Source organism: Varanus komodoensis, unplaced genomic scaffold (genome assembly GCF_004798865.1).
Source record: "Varanus komodoensis strain SLA01 unplaced genomic scaffold, ASM479886v1 scaffold1, whole genome shotgun sequence".
NCBI lineage: Eukaryota > Metazoa > Chordata > Lepidosauria > Squamata > Varanidae > Varanus > Varanus komodoensis.
This window is the reverse complement of record NW_025335268.1, coordinates 68,974,150-68,997,686: the sequence shown is the minus strand read 5'-3', so window position 1 is coordinate 68,997,686 and position 23,537 is coordinate 68,974,150. Positions and strand designations below refer to the sequence as shown.

The 23,537-nt window shown below is 46.4% G+C and overlaps 1 protein-coding gene across 24 annotated transcripts in view; it reads left to right on the top strand.

The window, feature by feature from the left end:
- The window catches only part of CELF2 (CUGBP Elav-like family member 2), a 543,991-nt gene that overhangs the window by 266,852 nt on the left and 253,602 nt on the right, over positions 1-23,537 (top strand). Inside the window, exon 1 of one of the 24 annotated variants that reach the window (XM_044428112.1) lies at positions 17,540-18,867. The exons of 22 other annotated variants lie outside the window; for them this stretch is intronic. In XM_044428112.1, the coding sequence (XP_044284047.1) occupies positions 18,863-18,867 (5 nt within the window). In that variant the 5' untranslated portion in view covers positions 17,540-18,862. Of the gene's footprint in view, positions 1-17,539; positions 18,868-18,905; positions 18,971-23,537 lie in introns of those variants that run through there. One more of the 24 variants, XM_044428135.1, reaches the window with a different exon arrangement.

Genomic DNA, 23,537 nt, shown 5'->3' with positions numbered 1-23,537 from the left:
GGTCTTGGCCTGAAACCAACATGAATAAACCGTGGCACAGGCGTACCTCTCTGGGGAATGTATTCCGTACCCAGGGCACCACCACAGAGAAGGCCCTTCTCCGGGTAGCCAGTCCTTCTTTTAATCTTCTTCAAAGAGAGCTCTGGAAGAAGGACCTCCAACCTAGATCTTAGGGGGCGGGCAGGTATATATGGAAGGAGACACTCCTTCAGATGTCGTGGAATACAACTCCCATCAGCCCAACCAGTGTGGCCAAGCAACAGGGGAAATGGGACTTGCCATCCAGGAAGGTGGATGACAGCAAACTTGGCCATGGTCAGGAAGTGAGATATTATCTCCATATCTCCATAGAATTACAGAAGAATAAAGTTAGAAGGCGGCAGTGGAGGTGGGTAGAGATCTGTTCTCCCCTGCAGAGAGAAATAAGACGCTCCATCTAGTCTAATATTTGGTTGCTTCCAGTGGCCAACCACTGGCTTTTGGGAAGCCTACAAACAGACCCCAAAGAAAATAGCATCTCCTGCTCCACTGATGTTTGGATGTCTGATGTACCAGGTCCAGCTGAGGCGGAGCAGCTAAGATCTGTGGAGCGGCCTTTCTCCACAAATAATTGTGTCCCATTCCCTTTTAATGCCCTTGCGCAAGGGGCCATCGCCACATTTTCTGACACTGCGTATCCTTGCACATTTCCCTTGCACATTTCCACTGCTCCCACAGCTGCCATTAGCTGAGCTGCTCCCGTTTAGAGTCGGGTGTTGCAAAATGGCTGCAGGTCAGCCTGGCACCCGGGTCAGTCGCAGACTCCTCTGCTTCTAGAAGTGGGTGTGTGTGAAAAGCTTACACGGTCCTCCTGGGAAGATCATGGGCAGGGGAGGGGGTGTTTGGAGGAAATGCAGAAGGGGTCCCCCCCTGAGAGTCCCTCCCCACACTCCCTGCTCCATCAGCGTCACTCATGTCTTTGCTGCTCCAGAAGGAATTGGACGCCGCTGCAGCTGCAGCTCCATATCCTGGCTACCAGTTGAAGCCCAGGCCCAATTTAAGGTGCAGGTGATGACCTAGAAAGCCCTAAACGGCTTTGGGCCTGGTTACCTGAAGGAGCGTCTGCTTCCATATGTGCCTGCCCTCCTCAAGATCTGGGGCAGACACCCTTCTCCAGGTGCCCTCCCTGCAGGAGATTAGAAGGGTGACCACCTGGAGAAGGGCCTTCTCCGTGGTGGCGCCCAATCTATGGAATGCGCTCCCCAGAGAATTCCCCTGGCACTGGCACTTTATTCTTTTCAGCACTGAGCCAAAACCTTATTATTTTCCCAATGTTTTTAAGACCTGACTGTTTTAATTGGGTTAGTTGAATTTTTAGGATGCTGTATTCTATTTTTTTTTTACAATTTGTATCGTTAAACCATCCTGAGACTTTGGTAACGGGATGGTCTGGAAAAGTTTTAAATAAGTAAATGAATATCGCAGTACTCGCTTTTGCAGAAAGCAAAGAGCGCACCCTTGCTCAGTGGCGCGATGCGTGTGTCGCCGGCTGAAGTCCCCCGGTCTGATGACTGGCTTCTGCAGGACGGACAGGGATCTCCTGCCTGAATCCTGCAGGGCCACACTGCCTGTGCGCAGGACTGAGCTCGGTGGATCCCTCAGCCAGCCCTGTATACAGCAGCTCCTGGGTTCCCCCACTCGGCCCAGTCCTCCCAGTTCCGTGGAGTGAATAAGTGAATGGGCACGGAAAGCACAGAGGAGAATTAGCAGGAGCGGTGGGTTTGGGGAGCCATAGCGATGGCTCCTGCTGCGGGTGGCGCCCCCTGGTGCCATGGCTGGCAGTGGGACATCAACGATGCTTGGGAGCAGCAGCCTTATGTCCGGTTAATCAAGTCAGGTTTCGGTGGGTTGACTGGTGAGGGTGGATGGACAGAGCTGAACTGAAGAGACAGAACGGAAGAGCTGCCTTGCTTTATCCTTAGGCTGGCTTAGGTTTCTGCTTTTAGACTGTGGCAGCATTCACCAATATTGTCACCTACACCAAACTTTTGGTAATGCACAAATGTCATCTGATAAATTTGCTAGGATGGAGATGATTGACTAACTAATAGATCAATAGATAGACCTTCAGTTGTCAGTTGATTAAATCTATTTAATTAACAATTAAATGTGCAACCCCATGCATGTTTAGATTTCCCCCCTGTTTAAACATACATAGGACTGTACCTTAGATATAAAAAAGGCTTGAACATGTTTTGAATTGGAATTAATAGGATTGCCTCATGCTGGGAAGAACAGATCTGAAGAGAGAGATGGTGTGCAGAAAGCATTAAAAAAAACCTTCTAGGTTTTGTATTTTTTTTAATAACCAAATGACAATATTAAAGGGAATCATTGCGGCTTCTTCCTTCCATGCCTTTGATTTGGCATGCAAAAGAGAAAACATTTTTGAAATTTTCCCAAAATGGTTTGGGGGAAAGGGACTCCTTGGATTTCTGCTTTTAAAAATAACAATAAAAGCTTGCGCTTTAGTGAATGTACCCCCTTATTTCAGCACAGAAACCACATTTGACGTTATAGCATTAGAACCTAATGTATACAAGCATTACTAATGTACTAGAATTAAAACACTGAATGCTGTCGTACTCTTAGCTCAGCCATTAAAAATACATTAATGTTCCGTTTCCTGCAAATTGCCCCCCTTTGTCTGTAATTTATTCAGCAATAGCAGCTATTTTTATATATATATTTCCCTGGAAAGTTAATAGGCCGCCTCTGAAAGCTTTTTGAGTTGCAGAACATCCAGAGAACACAGTGACAACCTAATCTAAGCTTGGCTTTTAGTGCAGGGGTGGGGTGGGATTTGGTGTTTGGGGTGTTTTTCTTCTCCTTTTTAAGGTCATTGCAGTTTAACATCTAGGGCACTGCAGCCTCCTAGGCTGTTCTTTCCACCCTGGTCCAGCAAGTAATTTAACCCACTTGGTTGGCACCAGAGAATTCAGCTAATTTAACCTCCTCACGTAGGCACAGATTCTTAATTAAGCAATGAATGTGGATGCTTTGGATCTCCCAGGAACGAGGAACGATAATGCTGCAAAGTGTTTATTTTTTTATGAATGCGAGCTCTGAATGTGCGTTGCAGGAGGGGAGCGGTCGGCCTCTTCCTCGGAGAAGCATGAATCTCCGTAGAGCAACCGCCTTGGCTGAAGCGTTGCCTTTTCGAAATCGGAGGAACAACGTGAAAAACACACTTCCCATGTGAATTTGGCTTCTCTCCCCCTGTCTTTATCCGCACCCTCTTTCTGCCATGCTGTGGGTATTGTAAAGCCTTGAAAACATGGCTCAGAGCTGACTAGAAAGAGGAACGCTCGCTGCAGCCGTGCTACACGCTTCAAGATAACAGCTGTCTGGGACACACAGGGGAAGAGGATGTATGGAAGGATACACAAGGCACCTGGAAATCTTGCCCCTGGGCAAAATGTTTTCTCTTTGGTGGCTTTAATTCCTTAAATCCTGCCAAGCAATCTGAGATGAGTGAGGTGGGTGGGAGAGAAGCATGGCATTCCTTAAGATGCTGCTGGTGAAAACTAGAACCGTTCTCTTCCCTTCCCAACCCTCGGTGCAATCGTTTTATGCTCCATGCTCTCGTCGCCGACGGCAGGCACCCGGGGGGTTGGTTTTTCCTTTCCCCGAGATAAACTTTTGCACGTTGTCTCCCCTCTGGATATCACCCACTGCTGCTGCAGCATCAGGGCTGTCGAAACTCAAATCATGAAGCTGGGTAGTGGGCATGGCTTTAAACTAAGTGGGCTTGTTTCTTTGCTTGTTTGATTGCAGATGCTTTGGACAGTCGGAACCTAACTGGTTGTAGATTCAGGGGTTACTTTCTTAAGCCTTGCAGATAAGATGGTTATGAAGCTATGCTATGCTATGCCTGAACGTACTTCACCTAAATAGGTGCAGGAAATCTGGTGTCCACCAAATCTTTACTTTTGGAAGAGTAAAAGAACAGGGAATTCCTATGAAATTGATTTCCTTTGGGGCAGAAACCTGTGGATCCAAAGGAGCTGTTCAGTGGATCATGGCTCAGTTTTTTGGAGAAGTTACTTGCCCGATGCTATACCTGCCCTGACAGCCATTTTGTGGCAGTGCCAAGTTGTTCAAGTTGCCAGACATTCTCATGTTTTGTTTATTTGTTCATTTCATTGTGATACCACCCACTTGCTGAAGCTCTTTGGGTGGTTAAGAACAATGAAATAATGATGGGTAAAAAAAGATAGAGAAAAGAAAGAAATAATGAAGCTCAATACAGACATGATAAAAGCAGCATAAAATTCAAGGCACCCAGAATTTAAAAACCATTTCAGAAGTCAAACACATTCAGTAAAGTAGTTCATTGCAGACATAAGCTCTCTAAAGCCGTTACAGCCATTAATTGTTTTTAAATGCTTCAGCATGGAGGGTAGTCTTAAATTGGGGTTTGGAAGATAACAAATTTGGCGCTGGATGGGCCTTGTGGGGTGCTTGTTCTCCAACTGGGGGCCACCACAGAGAAGGCCCCTCTTTTCGTTGCCACCAACCCAGCCTCCCTTCTGATACCTCCTTCCTAAGACCAGTATTGCCTTTTGGGGTGATGTGTAAAGAATCAGTACTGCTACAGTCAGAGGCCCTGTGAGCTTGGGTGGGGGCTAAAGGGAAAATTGAAGGTATTCACACCCTGGTCTCCTGCTTCACCACTGCTTGTGTTCGGCACGTGTGCGGGCACCCCTTGGAAGCCGCTGGTCAGCAGCTGCCATTCCTCCCGTGAAACTACATGGCCTGTTACTGCGTCATGGCACAGTTGCGCCAAACAGGCGTCCCAGAAGAGGCATCCAGAGGCTTCTGCTTCAGCTGAGACAGGACTCACTCCCCTCTGATGCTGCATGCAGAAAAGTGCCTGCATTCTCCCCACCTTTTTCATATCAATTCTCGTGAGTCGGACAGAGAAGAGGGGTATTTGCTCGACCCTACATGCGCTGGTGGTTTGCATGGCAAAGTCAGTCCCCTGACATCCCCAGCTGAAAAGATTTCAGATGGCAGGTGATGGGAAAGACCTCATCCTGAGATCACGGAGCGCACACAGTGCTAAGTCAAACTGACAAGTAACCTGGATCATTAGAAGACAGCTCCCCATAAGACGACATGAGCTATCTCAGGTCCTGGGCATGATCCTTGGGCACAAGGAGGGAGAAGAACCCACATCATAAAACAATACAATAAATTAACTAGCCTGGTCACCCACAGTGGTGATCTGCTCCTCCTCGGGCTAGTTTCCATGGGAGGTTTTGCTCTTCCATGTTGTAAGAAACCGAGTTCACTTTCTTGAGACAATTTGAGCAGGGACTCTGCTGTGGATCTGCAGTGCTTGTTTTGCTTGGTGTATCTCACCAGCAGAATGCTTCCAGACCCATGCCTTTAATCTTGCCCGCATTTCTACTTCTCCAGCCTTTTACAGCAATCCATGGAGAGATGCTTGCAGGATTCTACCCAATGGCTCATTTTGTAGCAGACTTTCTCCAGCCTCTTGGTCTTCTTCTGAATGGATGCCAAGCCAGTGGGATGATTTGGAGACATTTGCACTCTTATAGACAATGAACTAATTAATCACAATCATTTTATTTTTAAACCATTATATTATTAGGATTTATATTTGCCCAGCCAAAAGCACATGTCCTGCACATTCACCTGCTAGCATCCTTAGCATTTTCCCAGTGCAACTGTTCTGACTTGGGTCTTTCCCCTATTCTAGTCAGGCTGCCAAGAGCAGGTTTTACACTGAGTAAGGCACAATTAAAGCATTCTACTTTTTCCTGTTGTAAAAATTCCACTAGCTGCAGATATTTTAGAGAGCTGGGTTTATTTCCTCTCTAAATTCCTGTTATCCTAACCCGTGCAGAGCTTAGCTTAGTGTGAAAGGAAGGATAGAAAACCAAGAAATACACTGGTAGAAATGAGCTAGGCTAATAGGCTTGTGTTCACACACACAAACACATAAAAAGCTTGCGCTTACATGCAAGGGAAATCACACAGTTCCTGGACTATAAGGCTTCAAACCACAGGCTTTGTAATGATTCAACAGCTCCTCCAGCAACAATACATTAAAATAATAAAATAAAGCTCCATATGTTTGTAGCACCAAATATCTATACTTCTCCCTAATTAATTTGTTTTGATTGTGCAAGGGCCCCCATCCCCGGGGAAGATTTGGGTCTGAAGTCTCCCACGGGTGCTCTGAAGTTTTAGAGTCCAGTAACAGTATGGTTGGCTATAGAACAGTTGAGAAGGGTCTTCAGATGTTTGGGTGATCTCATGCAGCCAGACAGATGTTGCATTTCCAGTTACATAGAAACATAGAAACAAAGCGCGTCAGAAGGGGTCTCCTGGGCAATCTAGTCTGACCCCCAGCTCCAGCCAGCACCGCTCATGACATGCCTTCCATGTGCATGCCCAGCCTATCTGTGAAGACCCTCACTGTTGGGGCTTCAACCACCTCCTGTGGAGGCCCATTCCATACCCTCGGGTCCTACCCATCAGGAAGTACTTCCTGGCATCCACCTTAAATCTTGGTTCCTGGAGCTTAGCTCCATTGGAACGCACCCTGCCCTCCAATGCAGAGGAAAAAGGGTCGTGACCCACCTCCATGTGGCACCCCTCACCTACCAGCATGTCGCTAACAGGTTCCCCCGAGTCTCCTCCTCTCCAGGCTGAGAAGACCCAGCTCCCTCAGCCTCTCCCCATATCCTGCAAACCAGCCACCATCCTAGTGGCTCTTGCTGCACTCATTCCAACGGATCCCCAATCAGCTCCGGGATCCCATGGCTGTGCCACCTCTTTCACGCTCAGTGGCTTTGGTGCTCCTGGAGAAGTGGTCATGTCCCACATCTTTCCTTGGGAGCCCTGAATTTCTGGGGGGCCCACTGCCATTCTCTCCATGGGTGCCTGGTGAAATAAAGGTACAGGGGGCCCTGAGGAGCTCTCATCTGATCCCGCTGGACTGCTGCCCTTGTGGGCTTCACTGCCTGCAGCCCCTTCCCCACTGAATCTTTCTGTCTGACTTTTTTTCCTGAAATCAAACACGCTTCTCTTCCTGACCATGCATATAGCCTTAGAAGGAGGGTAGTTTAAACACGCACACCTGCCACAAACAGAGAGACCTTATGGCATATACTCTTTTTAACATATACTAAATGTATATGTATACTTTATACATATACTCTTTTTACATTATTTTTTCAGGTCCCATGGGCCTGAGTCCCAGCTCTTTTCAGGACCTGCACTGCCCCAGATCTGAAGAAGGGATGGCAAACCATCATTTTTTCTGATGGCTGAGATTCTCAGTGCATCACCTTGGAACTCAGCTGGCCATATTTCCCATTCTCAATGTCGCTCTGCTTTTGTTTCTGGAAAGTGTGCAGTTTGAACAGTGGGAAGCACTCATTTTTTTAGGAGTGCAGCCAAATGCACATGTCCTCCATGGCTAAAGTGTGAAAATGTAATCTTTTTGAAAAATGCACATTTTTAAGAAAGGGTGTCCGTCATTTGAATGCAAACACATGTTCCAGAAATAGCAACAGTTTCCTGAAAGGGAACCTCTTGTTTGCATTCAGATTATGAATGGGACATGTTGCATGATTTGCGGAGTTAAACAAAATTCTTGAAAAGCCCTTAATTTGAGGCAGGTGGTTGAGACTGGGCTGTTTTTGTTTCGCTGGAATGGAGAAATGGTGCAATTCAATAGCAAAAACGCTTGTTTTCTTGCAGAGTCACTGCTTGCTCATGTAGTTCCTCTTCCAGGGCTGTGGCCATGGGAGGGTTGTCCATATCTACTTTAGCACCCTGAAGCCCAGAAATACCATGCCCAACAGTAGAGTTCTGCTCTTCCTCCAGGGCCTCATCCTGTTCTGGGATGGACCTACCAGAAAGGTGGTGGAGAACGTGCTTGGTCAATTTCTGATGGGCCAACGTGTGCCGGCTCTTTCTTGGGTTTCTTGCAAGGGAATGCAGGGTGGACTAGATGGATTTGATCCAGCTAGCAAGACTTTGTATATGCCCTTCAGCAAGAATGGAACCTCAGAACGGTTCAGAGAGTGGACAGGGGCTTTAACTGACAAGCAGCCAAGAGTGAATACTCTCACTTAGCAAGTTTAAATCCATCATATAGAGATTTTTTTTTACATACAACACAGATGTCTATTCAGAAATGAATGAAAGTGGGACCATAGCATTGTATCAAATCTCTTGGGCATTTTATGGATTTATTTCAAAGATTTATGTGCCCCTTTGCATCCAGTCAAATATCAGAGCAGTGAACAGTCAAAAGGGGAGTATATTGTTGAAATGATGACTAAAATTCAGAATGGAACCTATAAAATTAGATCATACCAATAAAAACATAGCTGGCTAGTCAGAGAAGTCTTATTGAAATAAATAAAGGGAACGCTGGCAGTGCCAGATATCAACAGGTTGAGAGAGAGAGAGAGAGAGAGAGAGAGAGAGAGAGAGAGAGAGAGAGATCACAAGATAAATGCTTTGCAATGTGAGCTCCAATGGAACCTCCTGGAATGTCTCTTCTGATGACCATCGTGATTGGGCAGGCTGGTAAGGGAGAAGACAGGCTGGTCCCACGTTGTTCAAGGCTTTACACCTCTGTTAGAAAAAAAACCCCTTTAAACATGGCCCAGTAGCAAATAGCCAGCCAGTGCTATTTCCTTAGGAGACACACAGACAGAAGCAGCACTGGCGTACATTGCAATGTATGTAATGTATATGCCCATCCACAGAGTTCAAGAGAACTTGCTGCCAGGGAAATGGCTGCAATTCAGTATGGCAGATCTGTTGGCCATTCCATGTTCTCTCTCTCCCCCCCCCCCTCCCATTCCAGTGCAAGCCTATGAGCACCTGCCGTTGGTTGCATCAGCTCTTTTTGAGGGGTGGGTAGAAATTTTGGTTGTAAACAAGTGTTCTTTCTTGCTTTCTTTTTAAAAGTTTGACATTAAGAAGTAATGCTTCCAGTATGGTTGTTTTTATTTCTTAGTTCTTGGAAACCCTGGCTGAGATCGGTGCTCTCCAGGGATTAAATGTTTAGTGGAAACAGAAAGAAAGTGCTTGAAGCTCAAATGTTGCCAACTATTAGAATAATATTTTGCTTCGAATGCTTTTTAAGAGAAGAGAACATTGCTTCCTGGTACATTTCTAGGTCTTTCAGTGGAGAAAGTCCATGCCCAATTACTGCTATTTCCCATTAAAGAATCACATGCTTCTCCTCAAGAACTTGAAGATCAGTTGCCAGTCAGAGTCAATAACACGGGGCAACAAACATGGGCAAGCAAATCATGGGTGAGACAGTTTTCCATGTCCCTGAGCTGTCCGGGACGTGGAAAAGACTTTGGCCACCTTACAAGAAGGAGAGACTCATTGGAAAAGACCCTGATACTGGGAACAATTGAAAGCCAAAGGTGAAAGGGACGGCAGAGCTTGAAGTGGCTGGATGGGGTCACTGGGGAGCTGGGTGTGGGATTCGGTGGACCCCAGGGGATGATGAAGGACAGGAGAACCTGGAGGAATGTTGCCCATGGTGTCCTGAAGGGTCAGGCACAACTTTGCAACTGAACAACGGCAAAGCTTTCTGGGGCTCCTAGAGATAAGGTAATGGGTGATCCTAAAAAGATACTGATGGATGAGAACGAGAAACTATTTTGCCCACAGTCTCTTTCCTACAGTGACCTGCCAGTCACCCTGTGGAAGCTCACAAATATGATACACTGCCTCCATCGATGGAGGCTCAATTTGGCATGTCGCCGCTAGTATCCTTTGATAGGCCTGGCTTTCGTGAGTTTCTCTGAGTGTTGTTATGTACCGTCATGTATTCTCTGATTTAGGGCAACCCATGGATAAATGTTCTCCAGAATGACCTGTCCTTGAACACCCTGCTCAGCAATTCTAAACTCAAGGCTGTGGATTCCTTGATGGAATCAGTTCATCTCATAGCTGGTCTCCCTCTTTCTTTTCTGCCTTCCACCTTTCCTAGCATCACCGTCTTCTCCGGTGAGGCTTGCTGTCTTACGATGTGCCTGAAACATGACTGCTTCAGTTATGCCATTTTTGTTCCCATGGAAAGTTCAGGTTTGATTTGATCTAGCACCCACTTGCTCATCTCTCTGCCAGTTCAGGGTATTCATAAAACTCTCTTCCAGCACCCTGTTTATTACACATAAATTTTCTTCCGACACCATTATTCATTGCCTGGCTTTCACACCCATATGTAGTGATTGGCCATACATTTGTGTGAATGACTGAGGCCTTGGTCTCCAGTGAAACATCCCAGCACTTGATGGTCTTTCCTAGTTCTTCCATCGCCGCCCTTCCAGATCTAAGACTTTTTATTTGTTGGCTGCTGTCTCTGTTTGAATGGATGATTGAGACAACTTATGCAAAACCGCTCACAATTTCAGTTTCTTCATTGTTGATAATTCTTTTTGTAGTTATGATTTTTATTTTATTTCAGTCCATTATTCTTCTGGTTCATAGTCAACTGAGTTCACTAATGCAAATCTGTTCCTTATGTAGATTTTAAATTCTGCAGGGATGTCATTTCAGGAAGTATTTTGCCTCTGTGCTTCTGTTAGTGATCTTTCTTTGCTTTGACTCTGATTTTTGATATTAAGAGTTCATGGTAGCTACCGCAGTCTTTCCCTGGTCTTGTTTGGCAGCAAGAATGCAGCTTCTCTGTCTTCTACTTCCAATTACATTGTCTACCTGATTTGTATTATTATAATTACATTACATTTATATTATATTCTTGCAAGGTTTTACTGTTGTGTGGCTAATGGGGTGGGTTAGAAATCAAATAATAAATAAATGCACATGGTGGGCATGTCGTGAGCGGAGCCAGCTGGAGCGGTGGCCAGACTAGATGGCCCGGGAGGCCCCTTCTGACTTGCTCTGTTTCTGTGCTTCTAAATAAAGGAACCCAAGGTGGCTTAGACAGTCCGCTTTCACTTCATTTTAGCCTCACAGCAATAACCTTGCAAGGTGCATTAGGTAAGCAGTCTATCACTGCCCTATAGTCTAGGTCGGAGAACTTTGGCTGTGGGGTGGTATAGCAATGAAATAATAATAATAAGAAGAATATAATTAACAATAGTCATCCAGTGAACTTCACGGCTGAGTGGCTGACTGCTGATCAGGTGATGTCCACGTGTACATTTGTCTGATTGGTTGCCCGAATCATGTTATTTGCAAGAAATAGATGAGTTGCGGAGTTCCGTGAGTCATTCTTTTGCTTTGTTTCTGACCCCTTGGGTAAATTCTCCCGCAACAGCCGGTTCTGCTTTGTGTCCCACTCTTGCATTCCCATCACCTGTGCCTATCAGTCTGTCTTGCCTTGGTGTGTCATCCATTTCCTCTGGGGTGTGTGCTTAAAAGTTTCCTCGACATCTGCTGTTGGAGCCTAGGCTTGAACGATGGTTATGTTGAGAGGCTCTCTGGAAATTCCAGTGGATACAATTCAGTCAGATTGTATGTGCTGTCCCTGACCGCCTGTTCTATGCTTTGTCTCAGTATTAGAGCCACTCCATTTCTTTGGAGTTCATCATTTCCTGGCTGAAGCGTTTTGTTTTTGTCTGACCGAAAATGTCCCATTCCAGTCCAATTTAACTCGCACAGCCCTAGTTCTGTAACGTCTCAACATTCCATTTCTTGCTTTGTGGTTTCCAGCTTGCCTTGATCCATATTTCCGAGATTCCAGTTGTACACATTGTGCACCATTGTCCTTCGTTTCTGCACATATCGGCTGTTAGACTCCTTTCAGCTTTGTTCTAGTTGCATCATCAGTGGCTACTGGCCTTGTCCTTTGCGCTTCCCCAGTAGTGCCTCCTAGCCTAAGAGTGTCGTCTTCTGGCACAATTTCTTGTTTCGTTCTGGATTGTTTCATCATACTGTTTTCTTCTGCACAGTACATGCCAGAGTTGGTTTGGGCATCAGTCTGCTGTTCTCTGTGAAAGACGCAGTGGCTTTCAGTTACTGCTACCCAGTTGCGTTTGGGAGTTTCTCTGCCCCCATTTCTCTGCTCAAGATACCCATTCTCTTACGCTGGCATGACCTTCTTTTCTGCAACTATTCCTTTAGAGGGTGGCTGCATCTTAGTCTGGTGTTCCCACTTGACCACTCCACCTTGGGTGACCCAGCTAGAAGACCAGACTAGTCATTGGCCTTCTGGCAGTAAGGCTCTCAGCTTCTCTGGTGCCCTCAAACCCATGACCACATGAAGGTGTGCATTGAAGAATGGGAGGAGTTCCTTTAATTCTTGTTAAAAAGGAATCATTTAGCACTTGAACTTGGCTTCTGCTGACTCTAAATGCTAAAGCAATCGAATTCTTGGCACTGTCTTGGCAGTGGTGATGTTAAATCAACAAATGGCATAGTTAAGCATTTTTGCAAACTGTATGTGGAACACTCCCTAAAGGCCTGGATCTGTAGCACAATATAAATACAAGCGTGACTAGGCAATTTCAGAATAGGATGGAATCTAAACCATCATTTTGGCTGCTGTTTCAGAGTCAAGCCCGCCTTTAAAGCAATTTCATGGGACTCGGTGCCCCTGGTGATTCAGTCCTGAACTAGACTAAGCACAGAAAAAGGCTTTCTATTTTAAAATGCCGACATTCATGGGCTGAAATTCAGTGCTGTGAGTTTGGGAACGACCCTCACTGAGAATGACATTGATGCTTGCGTTGGTTTATGAGGTCATTTCCCACCTGTATCGTGAATGTTAATTATAGATCAGTGTGCACAAAATTGCTAAGACGATGAGCCTCACTGAAACAGAGCAAAGGTTTGCATAGGCCCCTGCCCTAATTTCTTTCTTTCATCAGCCTAATTTCAAGAGCCCTCTGTTCACATGTGCAGAGGGAGTGATCTGTCCTTTTTATGGTAACCTGCTGAGGAGGAAGGGAGAAAGGGCAGAAAGAGAAAAGGGCTAGGATGCCAATCTTTGTTCTGGGCCAACATTCTGCTCCCCACAATGGCCAATGTTGTTGTTGTTGTTTTGGGGTGTGGGGTGTGGGGTATGAGGCGAGACTGAGGGAACTGGGTCTCTTCAGGCTGGAGAAGAGGAGACTCGGGGGATATGTTGGCGACATACAGGTATGTGAGGGGATGTCACACGGAGGTGGGTAGAGACCTGTTCTGCCCTGCAGATGAAGGCAGGACGTGCTCCAAGGGAGCCAAGCTCAGGGAGCCAAGGTCCCATTTGGATGCCAGGAAGCACTTCCTGACAGTCAGGACCCTGAGGGTGTGGAATGGACTTCCAGGGGAGATGGGTGAGGCCCCATCGGTGAGGGTGTTCAAGGATAGGCTGGGCATCCACGTGGTGGGCATGTCGTGAACGGAGCCGGCTGGAGCCGGGAGTCAGACTAGATGGCCCGGGAGGCCCCTTCTGACTCGCTTTGCTTCTATGTTTTGCATTTATCTCCTGCCTCTTTTTTCTTTTTGCAAGGATCCCAAGGCAGCTTACCTAGATCCATTTTATCCTCACCACAACATCCCTGTGACTACCTTGGGCCAAGAGTGAGTGACAGGCCAAAGTGACCCCATGAGCTTCGGGTCTGAATGGGAACCTGGATGCCCCGAGTGCACGTTCGCTCTCAAGCTTACAAGCGGAAAATGAAGGGAGCACCCTTTGATGGCATACTGGTTGTGAACTGGGAGGGATATGCAAATGTGGGTTGCACTGGGATGATAGCTACTGATAGATACACCCTCCATGAATCTCCATCTGAGTGGGATGGTGTAATGTGGTGTCCTGCAACAGCAGGGGGTTGGACTTGATGGCCTTCATGGCCCCTTCCAACTTGATTATTCTAGGATTCTGTGATCCTCTTTTCCTCTGTCTGCCCTAAAAACACATAACTAAAATGCTAGCCTATGCTGATATAATCTCCATGGCTTCCTCCAAAGAGTCCTGTGTGCTGTGGTTTGGTAGCAGAATTTTCTGTTAGGGATTCCTGCTGTGATCTCTCTCCCTCTGCAAAACTAGGATGAATGACTGGCCCTTTAAAATGTCCACCATGTCTTTTAAACCAAAAGTAATATAAAATAAATGGCGGTTGCAGTCTTCAGGATAGACAAATCCGTCAGTTTTGCTTTTTCCCACATGTAAGGTGTTTTTTCCCACTTCCTGAATAGGAAGGCATTTGCAAACCTTATGTCCTTTTCAAAGATGCTCACCTATCCCTATTCAATTCCAAATGTGCTTATTGGACAGTAAGCCCCATTGAACATGATGTAATTTAATTCTGACTCCAACCAGGAATGCGTAGGAGAGCATGGCATCTTGTATCCTCAGAATATTGGGGTGCAGCAGGTCTTAGAGTGACCCATCCATCCAGCTGCCCTCCAGACACTTTCCCCAAAAGACTGCTTTTTTGACACCCCCCAACCCCCTCCCCATTAGGAATGCTGCTTCTTTTCCCAGGAATGTTGCTATCTGGGGCATGAATGCCAGTGCTGAAATGTGCATTCAATTAGGAGATGGCTCTTTGCTGACCTACATAACAGTTCATTCATGAGATAATATGACCTGCAGCCATGGAGATAAAAAAGTCAGTTGACTGAGCTGGGCTTGGCTGTATGTGCCACAAACTCTCTGGTGACTGAGAGAATTGCCTAAAATTAGAGCACACTATGTGTTACCGAGAGGGCTTTCCAGCACGCAAGTTCCCTTTGCAGTGATATTTCTTGTATGAGATGGGCATAATAACTTGTCGCTTTGGCTCTCCTTGCCACCCGTGAAGGCTTAGCTTTCATCTGCGTGATGCACGGAGGCGGCCAGCGAGAGGAACAATGACAGGCTAACAAGGAAGGCTTTGTAGACAATTCAGGCCAGTTAAGAGCAAAGTGCAGGCATGAGGCTGGCTGGTGGAGGAGGAGTGCCACCCCAGCACCCCTGGCTGAGTGCGTGCTCTGTTTGCAGAGGGTTGAGCAAACAGCTGGTCGGAGCCAGCTGCCTGATTTGGGAGCCATCTTCACACACACTCCCCACGCCATCTCTCTGTGACGAGTTGCCCTACCGAGTTACACATTCAGAAATGAGAGAGAAATTGGTTGTGCTCGCATTCCACGCCAGTTGCACCTCCCCAGTCTGAACTGGGCGCACTTGTTGCCGATGGCACCGACATGTTTCTGAGGCTTGGGATGAGTTGGGGAAAGGATGCATAAAGGGAAAAACCTGTCTTTGAAATCTGCACACGAATCATGGATATGACGTAAAACTGGACCCGAAGCTGCTTTTCTCAGCCGAAGAATTTATATTCAAATGTGTGCATTTAAGAGATGTGTGTAAATAATGGTACATTTGAAAAGAGGCATATGGAAATATATCAGGATTTCTGTGCAGGGGAGTGGAAGAGTCTCACAGTCTGACGGAGAGCCCAGCTGGAAAGAGTTTGGTGGTATTAAAATGAGAACTCGGATCTAATCTACCTTGACAGATCCCTGTTCCTGTATACATACAGATGTAGGCGCCAGGGAAACCTGCATGATTGAGAGCTAGTGTGGCATAGAAATTTGAGGGCTGGACTGGGACTCAGAAGATGCAGGTACAAATCCTCACTCAGCTGTGAAAACTGTTAAGAGACTCTGGGCCAGACCTGGGCTCCCTGTGTCACCTACCTCACAGGGTCGTTGTGAGGATGAATTGGAGAGGAACAGGTTTACTGGCTTGGTTTCCTAAAGGCAATTAAAGGCAGCACGTGAATACAATAAATACAATACATAGATAGAAGCAGAGTGAGTCAGAAGGAGCCTCCTGGGCCATCTAGTCTGACCCCTGGCTCCAGCTGTCTCTGCTCATAATACTTACACAGATATTCTCTCTTCCTCTCTTCAGCACCTGTAGTTACTTTATTATGATAACTACTTTATTACTCTATTTTTATCATTATTACAATGCTGTATTGTGCTTAAGGTATTTTAACGAACTTGGAAGTGTTTCCTTAAGTATTTATTTGCATAGAAAGGTAAAATATGTACATCTACTAAGACAAACGTTTAGCTTACTCATGTGACCCGACTTGCATACAAATTCAGCTTAAGGATGTGCTCAGGAATGGAACTCACCCGTAACCTGGGGACTACCAGTATAGGGGGAAGGCTTCAGCTCTTTCTGGAGTACTTTGTTTTCCTTGGTAACAAGCTCAGGAACGCTTCTCCTGCTTCTGCTCTGTGTGTTTCCAGGGAGGATAACAGTGCCAGGCTGGGGGCCAATCATGTCAGGAAAACTGCTTTTTTTCTAAATTGCAAACTTTATAAAGTTGAATAACAGCACAGCTTTGTTTAAATAAATCAGGATTGATGGGAAAGACTTCAATGCAGAGAGAATGCAGGTGCAAATACTGGGAGTGGGGTTTACAACTCTCCCATTCCCACACACACAACTCACCCCCTCTCTTTTGTTAAAGTTGACTTAACTCAAAAATGCCTTGCGATGACTTGAGACTTAATGGGACTGGAAGTGTGGAGAGCCAGTGTGGTGTAGTGGTTAAGAGCATGGGACTGGGACTCAGATGACCTGGGTTCTAGTCCCCGCTCAGCCACGGAGCCAGCTGGGTGACTTTGGGCCAGTCACAGACTCTCAGCCCAACCTACCTCACAGGGTTGTTGTGGGGATAAGATGGAGGAGGAGATTGATGTAAGCTGCCTTGAGCCCTTTGTAGGAAAAAGGCAGGCTATAAATAAAAAAAAAAAAATAATAAAGTGAACCCTTGAGTTGAGACATGGAGTGAGGGACTTGAACACATCGCCGGCACCCTGTAGCTGCCCGTGAGTTCTTTGCAGGAAAAAGGTGGCAAATGATAATGATTGAATAAATTATTTGGAGGGAAACCCAGGAGTGGATCAGGTAAGTATGCACATGGCTTTCTTTGTTTGTTCATCTTGCCCTAGCATGAAGCAATTTCTCTAAAAAAAAAAAAAAAAATCTGTTTATTCAGTAGTGCAGATTTTCTCTGAAGGCGATGGCATGGGAAATGCCCCTGCACGTACCTGCTGATGTTGGACAAGGGCAAAGGAATGTTTGGACGTGATGAAATTTTCACTGGCTCTGAGGGTGATGATAAATGTAGCGGCCGTGTCTGGTGAAAGGCTTCCTTGGAAATGGGCTGAGCTGTTGCTGGGCTTCCAAGAAACGGAGGGCAGGGTTCTCTTCCGTATGACAACCTGGGACGAAGCTGCTCTTCAAAGGAAGCAACTGTGTGTAAGACCGGAGGACCCCACCTGTGGTTGTAAAGGTGAATCAGTGGACAAGAGTGGAAAGTTTTAAGACTCCCCCAGCTGGTTCTCCTCTGCAAATGTCTCCCAGGTTATTTATTTATTTATTTATTTTCCGGTTTCTATCCTGCCTTTTTCCTACAAAGGGCTCAAGGCAGCTGACATCATTCTCCTCCTCCATCTTATCCCCACAACAACAACCCTGCGAGGTAGGTTGGGCTGAGAGTCTGTGACTGGCCCAAAGTCACCCAGTTGGCTCCATGGCCGAGCGGGGACTCGAACCCAGATCATCTGAGTCCCAGTCCCGCGCTCTTAACCACTGCACCACACTGGCTCTCTCTTCCCAGTTATTCTCCCCAGCCGCAGAGTCAAGATTCTCAGCAGTCTTCCAGCCTTACTAAGGCATCAAAGATTTAAAACGATGCAGGAGTTTTGGAGGAAAGGATTAAGAAACCCCTTGCTTCTCTTAATTCCACCTTACAAAAGCTGCAGCACCACTTGGCATGTTACGTCCCCAGTGATTTGGCTTTCAGTAATCTCACAGATCCATCCCTCCCTCCATCCATCCGTCCATCACTGTTTTCCAGCTAGCTACCAATTCAAATACCTCAGCAGGAATGGGGAGGCACTCTGTACATGCTCTTCTTTGCTCTGTTCCTTCATATCTGCTCCTTTAACAAGAGGGAATGGACACAGACAAGTTATCACTGTTGGATATGCTTAAAGGGAGATGAAGAACCACCAGGCCAAGGCCAAGTTCTCATCTCATCTCATCTCATCTCATCTCATCTCATTTTATTGTTCTTTATTAGCATTTGTATATTTTATATGCTTCCTTATCTTCAAAAAGCCATCGAGGCAACAATGAAATTGTGGTGGAAAACCCCAAACCCACTCACACCCTCATATCACCACTCCATATTACCAAACAACATGTCTACCCCACCTTCCAACAAGCAACACTAGGGGTCACACATGGTTATTTCCCTTTGTCCTAACAATAACCCTGTGCGGTAGGCTAGGCTAACAGAGTGATTTGCCCAGCAGACGTGACAGAGAAATGGGGCCTGAGCCTCACTTTCCCAGGGCACCATAACCTGGTAGAGGAGGCTCACTTGCCCTGACCCAGTGAAAATGTCTGTCTGCCCTCGTGTTTCCCTTGGTGCCCTTCTCTGAACAGAGGAGGCGTGTCCTGCACAGCTTCCGTTCAGGTCTATGATAACGGACTTCATATCAACTCCAACTCTACTCTTTGGAGTAGCAAATGGGGACATCTAATTGAATGTTCCTTGCGTGTCTCTCGCATGAGCAACCAATCCCTTGCACTCATCATGCACCCTGCTTCTTTCTTAAAAAATTTTTTTTTAAAAAGGTGAAGTGCTGAAAATGCATGGTGTTGCTTTATTGCTGATGAGAACGTGTGCTGGGGAGCGGATGTATTAGCATATTGCCAAACCACAGAGGAAACCAAGAAAGAGGTTGCAAGTCTTTGGTTAAAAAAAACACACCCTGCACAGTTAGGCCTGAAGCAGGAACTGGTGCAAAGAATCAGCCATTGCTTCCGGATCTCTATGGGACCATGAGGTATTCTTTTTCATGTTTTTCCTTAAGCCACTTGCGACTTTTTCCTGGCAGACGCTTTGTCCATAGGATCAAAACGGTGTGGAGACACTGAGCGACCTTTTGGGTAAGGGGGCAGAAAGGGTGGAAGCCGCTTTGCAAACTGGTTCACTTCTGAAAATTCAGAAGAACAAGGACGGCCAGGGCTGCGTGTTCTAAGGGAGGAACAGAAAGGGGACCGCTTGAATAAAGGACATCTCTTGCCCATACACACTGTGCTGGGGAAGTTTGAGATGAAATGGTGAACGAAGGTTTTAATCTACCAAAAAACCCCCTATTTGGGTTAAGAGCTTTGTTGGAGATCTTTTTCCTGTCTTCCTTCCTTTGAAGACAATGTGTGCTGTGCAGCTGCTAGAAGCTTGCACTTTGTCCTCTTTCGGCATGTCCGCCTGAGCATGGAAAGTTTTCCAGGTATTTTAAACTCCAGCTTCAGCAGAAGAACTTGGGGTCTGTGTCAGAATTTAGAGGCAGGGACAGCCAGAACTACAGGCAGGATGCTGGGTGTCATAGTGTTCTTTCTCCAAGTATCTCCCGCATGGGAAAATTGCACAGAAGGATTTTGCGTGGGCCATAAATGATCACCCAGTTTTAAGACAGGAAGGAATCGTTACCCTTGGTAGCCATGTTAGGGGCTGGGGTTTTTCTCGCCGCCATCTTCCCTTCCCCCCCACCTGCTGTCGTCTTCGTCTTGCACTCTGTTGACATGCAGAGTGCAAATTCCTTGTAACCTGAGCTGTTTTTCGTGCATAAGAGGCCATGGTGGTGAGATATAAATAAAGGTGGTGAGATATAAATAAAGGTGTGTATATTGGGGGGGGGGGAGTTAGTGTGCCCCTCCCCATGCAGCTTTTCTAATGAATCCAGTTCTTGAAATCCGCATGCCTGAATTGGCTTTTCCTTCCGAAATGCACTTGCCCTGTACGTGGCATCCACTGGAGTCAAGCAGCTTGTTTCAGGTCTTTCGGGCCAAAATTCACACTGCCTTGAGTGCAGCTCGTGGTTTTCCCTTCCACAGCTTCTGGAAGGGTTTTACCTTTGGCATCTTCAGGCACCGCTTTTGGAAATGCATGTCTGTACATGTTTCTGGAGCATAGCCTGCAGTGTAGAACGTGTGAAGCTGGGAATTCTAGTCTTGATAAGCCCAATGCAATTCTGTTGTAGTGAATTGGCAGATTGTATACACAAACACCATTTTTTTTGAAGTAGGAAAAAAATTGTTTATTCTTTATCAGATTCCGTCACTTGTGCAATGTCAGGAAAGGAACTTGCAATGGCGAATGGTGCCGTATTTCTTGCATAAGTCCAAATAATTGCAAGAGTGCAAACAGATGTAACCCACAGAAGTATAGTCCCCTCTTACAAATATTCTGGTTACATCCATCTTCTCTGCACCCTATTTTGATTAACCTAGTAGACATTATTCTTGTTATTACTGTATCACTTTTATATACTGACTTTCTTCTTCTTGTGAGGATCTCAGGGTGGCTTGCAGGGTTCTCCTGCCCATGTTATCCTCCCCACAACAACCTTGTGAGGTAGGCTAGTAGGAAAGGTAGTGACTGGCCCAGTCACCCCATGAGCTTCACGGTTGAATAGAGTCTGAAACCCAAATCTTCTGGGTTCCAATCCAATATTCTCAACCACTTTTGGATCTCAAATAATTTATCAATGTGGTTCTTCAGAATAGAGAATGTGCCAATTTGTTCCAGAAGAGCGGAAGTTGAGATGAAATTGGCAGTATAACTCTTCTCAGTGAAATGAAGTTGTCTGGTGAAATGTTGACAAGGATACCGATAGGAACAGAATATATTAATGTGAGGCTACATAGCAGACAGACATGGTTGTGAACGTGTGCATTTCTGCAAAATCACAAATAATTTTTAAGATCATGGCACCGTTTGCATAAATTTCAATTTTTTCCATTTTCCATATACCATCTGCCACCATTGAGCAACCTAACACACCACAAAAGGAGAATCTGTGCACTGGATAAACTCCATACAAGTCAGTTTCAGCAGAGGGGAGACAGAGGGAAATCTGTTGGGCTGATGGCAGAAAAATCCATTGAGTTTTTGGCCCCACGTGGAATTCTTGTCCAGATTAAAGACGACCGACAGGATGGGGAGGGGAGGGTGGGAGCCAAGGCCGCAAGTGTGGCAGCTGAGAGTCTCCTGGCTGTGGGCAAAGTATGGCTGGCAAGATGCTAAGGCGATACTGTGGGTGATGGCAAATGTATGTCCACGTCCCCATTTTTTAAAGTGTTGACCATGTAGTAGCCAGTCCAGATCTTGTTGCCTGAGCAGGAATGCAGAGCATGTAGATCAAGGTTTTTCTCAGCACACCAGGGGATTTCGCTGAGGGCTGCTTGGGGAGTTTCGTTGCTTTCCGGCCACTTTCCAAACCAGGCTGACTGAAATACAGAGACACCGGGTAAGTTCTTATGTCAAAAGAGGGCATGGTGAGATTTCCCCATGGTGGATCTGTTGTGTCATCTGGACCCAGTACCAGAGTTCCTGCATGGTCGGATTAGTTTTCTGAAACCGCAGAGAGAATCCACAGTCTGTTCTTGGTTTCACCCTTCCCCTTGGCTTCTCCAATCATCCGGACCCAGGGTCACTATTTTATCATTGTTGGTATGGAAACATCATAGAGTCCCCTGGCAAGAGTGGACATGTAAGTGGCCACTTCTAGCCTTCAGTGTCTTCTCCCCTCAGCTCCCTAGCAACAGAAATGTCATGATTCACTTTATTCCCATTGGCCTAGCAATGTGTCCATCTCTCTGGTGTCACTGTGTAAGCAGGGAGCCAATGTGGAAATACAGAGAGGGAGAAGGGGGAAGAGCAGCAAAACTGCTTATTTTCCCGTAATAGAAATCTCAGTGGGAACTGGAGTGGCTGGGAAGCGCTGCAGTTACAGGTGCTCTCGGGAGAGTGAAGGGGAGAACCGCCTCAGGACCACAATGGACCAATCAGGAGGAGGCTGCTGCAGTCCATAGGCGAGAATAGGGGAAGGAGGGGGATTTTGCTCGCAGGGGCTGCTGGGGTATGTGGTGAGGCTGGGAGGATGGAGCGGGGAGTGCAGAAACCAAGCTACCTGGGTAACCACATAATCATTGGTTCCATTTGGGCAAAAGTCCCCACATCATGGAAACAGACACAGGGTAGTTTTCAGTGTTGTATGAATGCGGCTACTGGAATGACTCGACAGAACCATGTGAAGAATAAGGAGCAAAAAGGAAAGAGGCAAAAAGAAACAGGCGACTCCTAACATGACAAAATCTGGACTTTTTCCTAGCACCAGAAAAATGAATGTGCCTTTAAGAGTTCTTTCACTTTTCAGAAGTTCCCCATGAAAGTCTTGGGGGACGGTAGAATAAAAAGAGGAAGGCCTTTAAAGTACTTCCTTCATTAGAAACAGAAAGCACCCGAATCAGAGATGATGAAAAGAAAGAATGGAGCAAGGAGAAAGTTCTTAAATATGACTGTTTTCCCCAGGAAGAACTGCAGAAATATTGGTGTCATTGCAGAAGTGACGGGATGAACCAAGAATGGTTTTCTTCCATTTCAATTGCCGTTTAAGGCAACTTAAAAATGGTAACTTCTGTTCTCAGTGACATTATGCACAGGATGTACTGCAATGGGGACACACAGCTACCTGTCCACCTTGCTTGCTATGGGCTTCAAAGAGGCAAGCAAGGAATTACTTCGATGTTTGAACAGCAACTCTTTTCCGTTTTCCCTTACTCAGACTCAATTGGGGGCAATATAGGTTGCTAGGGTCTAGAGGATGCACTAGCAAAAAAGCACCTGCTTATTCCAATGGAATAATCTGGGGATGCTGGGGAGCAAACTGGTGACCTTTGGTATGCAAAGATGCCTCTCTACCGAGCTACATCCCTTCCTGATCCAGCTGCCTTGGGGCATTTTGCTGGCTACTGTAAGAAACTAGACGGACTCTTCTGATGCTCATAGATGGATTGTCAGGATTAGGCCAGAATTGTGGGTGGACCCACCTGGGTTCAGTCACAAGGCACATGGTCTTGGGGAAGTGTGAAGCTGGCAAAGGCTGTAGGTTGCGTTCCCAGCATTTTCTACCACTCTGTGTAGCCCAGATGCTTCAGCCTCTCTGGTAACTGTATGGGCCTGTGTTGTATACACACACGCACATGTGCACACCTCATTTCTACATCTGTGAGTTCTCTGCAGCTTGAATTTCTGGGGATATTATACATCGTTCAGCCAACAGGCCAAATTCCATTTGAACCTGAATCTCTTCCTCCTGGTAACGATGCTTTGGAGAGGCATTTTAACCTTTTGGAATGGGGAAAAATGCACCAAAGCCAAGATGCCACCAAAAGACTGCTGCCCGGGGGGAAGAGGATGGGGGGCAGCATCTGGGGGAGCCGAGATAGTCAGCTGGAGACCTCAAAGAGGCCAGCTTTGTCCCTGAAGCCACCATGTTTGGCGCCCCTGAGCTAAGCTAACTCACACAGCCAAAACATCTGGCGGTCGAGTTGGGAGCACATGAACTGCAGGCCTTTTGTACTCGTTTTATTTCCTTACCAGGACTGGGGGGAAGCCCCAGCAAGCTCCCAGCATTCCCTTCTCTCTGTAGTGATTTTTTCCCTTCCTTTA